The following is a 5,243-nucleotide window of genomic DNA, read 5'->3' as shown; positions in this document are numbered from 1 at the left end:
TTGGTCCCATTTTTTGAGAGGTACAACATTATGTCTCGTACCCATTCCAATGAGCCTACCTTAAGAGGGAGCGACAGGCCATTGCACCCCCTAAATATACAATTCTTTAATTATTTTTTTATGGACTATAAATTAAATATATGCTTGTGAATATCACTGTTAATGGCACTGACGATCACTTCTGCCAGCTGGTGTAGTCGTGGGTATAACCATCCATGCCATTCTTTGTAAATACAGTGTTGACTGCACCCCATTTTTTTCCAGACGTGGCAATAAATTCGGCATCTTCGCAGAAACATATTTGTTTTGAACAGTTAGGTGCTGTGATCTGAGAACCTTGCTCAAGCAGCAAAGTTTTTGTCCACTTTCCCCAAATGCACCAACAGCCAAATTAATATTGTGGCGTCCTTAAAGAAAAGAAAATGCAGGCGGAGTTCCAGTCACTTTACAATCACATTAGTGCAAACTGTGTGTGTTGTGACTTTACAAAAATAAACTCCCCCTGCCAGATGAATACAGTATATCCTAGTGGAGTATTACCGGTACAGCTGTTACAGGGAGCATCCGGTGGATCTAATTAGTAGGTTTCTGTGCCTGTCAATGAAATACTGTCCACATCACTGACCGTCTGCAGTGGCCCTGAATAACTACCAAGGAGTCCAGTAATGGAGATCTTAATGGTGTGAAAGCAGCGAAGAAGTGAGGAGGGTAAGATAATTATCTGCCAATTCGCTGGCAGCCTTGAACTCATCACATATTTAAATATATATAGGAATTTCGGGAGCATCCTGTTGATGGTCCACGGTTACTGCACAGAATTTGAATTTACCAGCGTGTTTGGGAAGTGGCGAAGCCAGATCATTGCTGTGCTGAGCAAACATTGAAGATCTGTTTGGAATGTAAATGATGTTGCCAAATTGACTCAAAAATGGCTGAATATATAAGACGGTATATCCATAAGCACAGAGAAGGTTCACAACGTGCATTCCCAATACACACACTCTACACACACCCACTGACACATACACATATACACACACACTGACCGATTCATAGTGCCGCACGCATGGGTCACACACACACACACACACACACACACACACACACACAAACACACATATAGCCATATACAGTATACACACACTCATGGGTACATACACACAAACATGTCTACAATGTCTATGTAGTCTAGTAGCAAAGGCTCAGAATGTTCCTGTGATGAGTGGGTGATGGAGTTACTTCTACTGTAATGAAATTTGGGCGGCTGTAAGAGCAGGAAGGAAGCTTGCTGCAGGTACAGCACGATGTTATCTCGCAGCCTAATGGAGTTGCTTTCGGGGCGTTTGACAACATGCGAGGACCCCCTGGTCTCTCCTGAGTGTCTTTACATTGATTTTATGATCAGACAAAGGAGCTAATCTTATTGGAGCAGAGTGTATATCTCAAAGTCTATTCATGATGTTTCCTGTTTATTCTTTTACATCATTCTTCACTCCATAATACAATAACCACCTGTCCCATGCTCCTCTCGTTCCTACTCTGTGCTATATCTGGCATGACAGTAGGGCTTAAGTTATCTTACTGCGAAAAATATGTCCCATTGTCACTGTGAATAGACACAGGCATCAAAATATCAAACAAGGAAAATACATGTGTACTACAACATGTGCCTTTGGGTGGATGCTTTTATGACGTAAGACCCCAGTGGTGAACTTGCCGCATACTAAAAGTCTCTCATAACCCTAATAGGGCCAGGTTGAATTGGCGGCTCTAGCAGAGAGTGTTTATTTCTCCATCTCTTTGTTTCTGCTTCTTTCAGAGTGCAGACATTATCTTCCTCCATCCGTGCAGTCAGATAACCCGCCGTAGCCCAGAGGATCCGTCCCGTCTTGACATTAAAACCATGGCGTCCTATTAAGGTCTATCTTGACATCTGCCTCAAAGAGCAAACACAGACATGGACACACACACACGGAAAAAAACACACACACACACACACACACAGAAAACACACACGACCACACAATCATGTGTCCCTCTGCACAAATTAAAGAATTAACTGAAACATACACACATACAATAAACTGAAATACACACACAGACAGTAGGATTGCATATCAAAATCCAATTTAAACCAGGCGACCCGATATTCCAGGTCAAGGAGCAGGGAGGTATTTAGGAAATGACTTCTCTGTGCCCGAGGGATCAAGACAACAACTTGACATCCTTGAATTTGCTCCGATACACTGATAAGATAAGATATGTGCTCGAAGGCAATTGACTTTCAAAGTGTGCCAGGAAATGTAAATGAAATCTCAAGAGGTGAAGGTGAAGGTGCCCTAGTTACACTGTCCTATACACCCAAATTAAAGACAGAAGAAGTAGTAGTATTATAATAATATAGTAGTATAGTAATATAATAATAATAATAATAATAATAATAATGATAAAAAAATTATAACAATAATAACAGTAATTTAATAATAATATATATGAATTGTATAGCACCCAAAACCCAGAGGATTCCGATACATTTACATATAAATGTATTTGATTCATAGACATTAAACTTATACTGTGCACAATTTGAATTATCCATTAAAATCTATCCTGGTGTCAGTTTCAAATGTTTTTCCTCTGACGCCACAGTGTTAAGGACAACACAGCTGTCTGAGCCCTTATTTGCTCACCTGTCAAGGGAGCGTAAGCTGAAAGACAGTATCACCTGCGTGCTGTGTGGGCGGCCACTGGAAGTTATAGATTTTGTGCTGTGTTGTCTTCATTTTTTCTGAAGATATTTATGCTTGGAGCGCCAAACAAAGTTTGAGCTGAGGGGAAAGTCGTATTTGTTTCTTTTAGAAAAAACAAATAAGACATGGGCATTGGGTTATGTGTGCCCACGCCTGTCTTTTTGGAACAAATTGCCCTACATGGGTTTGGCACATTATTTTCTGCATCAAAATGAAAGTGTGACATTGTACCATGTAATGAACAGTAGTCTCCTTAGTCTCGTATAAATAATTTACATTTTATACCCTTTTGCAATGTTTTGATCTTTTTACTAAAATGCATTATTTGCCCCTTTTGGCCTCAAGGTTAAGGAATTCACCCCTACTGTATCTCCACTAACTCCACAGACGGAATACTTACCATGGCATTGTCTTTGTTTTCACACGGCTGTCGCTCAGATATCAATTTGACGTGAAGCATACTGTGAAAAAGACTCCCGAGGCCAGAGGCGATGGAGATTCCCAACCAATCCCTCTCCGCCAATGTGAGCGGCAACTCTGTCACCAGCACCAGCCTCATCTCTCAAAGTCCCTACACCACCCTGGAGATGGTGGTCATCATCATCGTGACAGGTTCCCTGAGTCTGGTCACCATCATTGGCAACATCCTGGTCATGCTGTCTATAAAGGTATGGTATCTTGCCACTCTAATCCAATCCAGTCCATAATTTGTGAATTAAAAGTGTAGAATTAGACAATAATTCTAACAATAATCTCTTTTGTTTCATTCCAAAGGTCAACAGAAACCTGCAGACTGTCAACAACTACTTTCTGTTCAGCCTGGCCTTCGCTGATCTTATCATAGGCGTATGCTCCATGAACCTCTACACCGTCTACATCGTGATCGGCTCCTGGCCCTTAGGAGCCGTGGTGTGTGACCTGTGGCTGGCTGTTGATTACGTTGTCAGCAACGCCTCAGTTATGAACCTTCTCATCATCAGTTTCGACCGATACTTCTGTGTCACCAAGCCACTCAGCTACCCTGCGCGTCGCAGCACAAAAATGGCCGGCTTGATGATCGCCGCGGCCTGGGTCTTGTCCTTCATCCTCTGGGCACCGGCCATCTTGTTCTGGCAGTTCATTGTGGGTGTGAGGACCGTGCCGTCAGACGAGTGCTACATCCAGTTCTTCTCCAACGCGGCGGTGACGTTTGGCACGGCTATAGCTGCCTTTTACCTGCCGGTGGTCATCATGATTGGCCTCTACTGGCGGATTTCCAAGGCCAGCCGCAGCCGAATGAGAAAGGACAGCAGGAAAACGTCCGGGACCAGCTACGGGGAAGGCCCTTCCCTGAGCCAGGAGGAGAAGGAGGAGAATCCGCCCAACAACAGCGGGCCTGGCGAAAGTGTGGAGGAAGTCCGAGATGAGGGGACGGAGAGGAATATGTTGCAACAGCAAAATGGAAACGGCCCCTGCAAGAAAGAGAGCGCGGAGGGCTCGACCAATGAGAGCTCCAGTACCCCCAGTGACCAGTCCGCTCCTCACGTCCCACCAGAGAGGAGCGCGAACAGCGGGAGAAAACAGAGCCGGGGCCAACGAGCACCTGCGCGAGGGGAGACGGGCTGCAGTCGCAAACTGTCCTGCATGATAAGCCCATCCCAGCGGGGCTCCAACACCGGCTCAGACATCCCAGCCACTGAGAGACAGAGCCTGGTCTCAAAGACGCTGTCCAAGGTAAGTTAGAAAGAAAGTAGTAATGAGTTCTCCTCCCATCCTCAGCCTACAGGGCAAAGTACTAAAAAAATCTTTAAGCAAAAAAAAAAGTCTTTCAACTAGTGAAAGCTGATTGAAAATGATATAAACCGTGTGCTTTTCTAGGTCACAAAGCGGAGCCCTATGTTGAAATGCAACAGGAAGGGAATGTCGTCACGGGAGAAGAAGGTGACGCGCACCATCATGGCCATCCTGGTTGCCTTTGTTGTCACCTGGACGCCGTACAACGTGATGGTCCTGATCACCACCTTCTGCTCCACGTGCATCCCCAACTCGCTGTGGACCATCGGCTACTGGCTGTGCTACATTAACAGCACCATCAACCCGGCGTGCTATGCGCTCTGCAACACCACCTTCAAAAACACCTTCAAACACCTGCTGCTCTGCCAGTACAAGAACCTCCGCTCTGTACGGTGAGGGCGGGCGGGATGAAGATGAACAATCACGTTTTCAACGCAAGGCGGAGGATAATGTGTTTGCAGGTCAGTACTTGTGAGCTGCGAGTTCACAATGTAAAGTGAATTAAAAAGAGAGTGGAGCGAGTGGAAGGAGAGCAAAGTGAATTAGGGTGAGGCACGGACTGATTAAAAAAATGTTTTGTTTAGATGTTGAGTAGTCTCCTACTCATCATGTCCAATTTGTATTGCAATGATAGAAATGATCCCCAACAACAGTGTTAGAAATGTGTATGTAACAAAGACTTGGGATTTATTTAAGGCAATACTATATGACAAACTTGAT

At 44.5% G+C, this 5,243-nt stretch overlaps 1 protein-coding gene across 1 annotated transcript; it reads left to right on the top strand.

The window, feature by feature from the left end:
• Positions 1–3,319: 3,319 nt before the first annotated feature.
• Positions 3,320–4,919, top strand: LOC307231944 (muscarinic acetylcholine receptor M2-like; the record flags this gene model as incomplete). Its single annotated transcript, XM_080002821.1, has 3 exons — positions 3,320–3,418; positions 3,525–4,463; positions 4,608–4,919. The coding sequence occupies exons 1-3, from the start codon at positions 3,338–3,340 to the stop codon at positions 4,917–4,919; spliced, it is 1,332 nt and encodes a 443-aa protein (XP_079858947.1). The 5' UTR covers positions 3,320–3,337.
• Between the last annotated feature and the right edge of the window lie 324 nt (positions 4,920–5,243).

The sequence above is a fragment of the Zeus faber genome, assembly GCF_960531495.2.
Source record: "Zeus faber genome assembly, chromosome: 6".
In the NCBI taxonomy this organism is placed as follows: Eukaryota; Metazoa; Chordata; class Actinopteri; order Zeiformes; family Zeidae; genus Zeus; species Zeus faber.
Note: the sequence above shows the minus strand (reverse complement) of the source record. Positions and strands in the feature narration are given on the sequence as shown.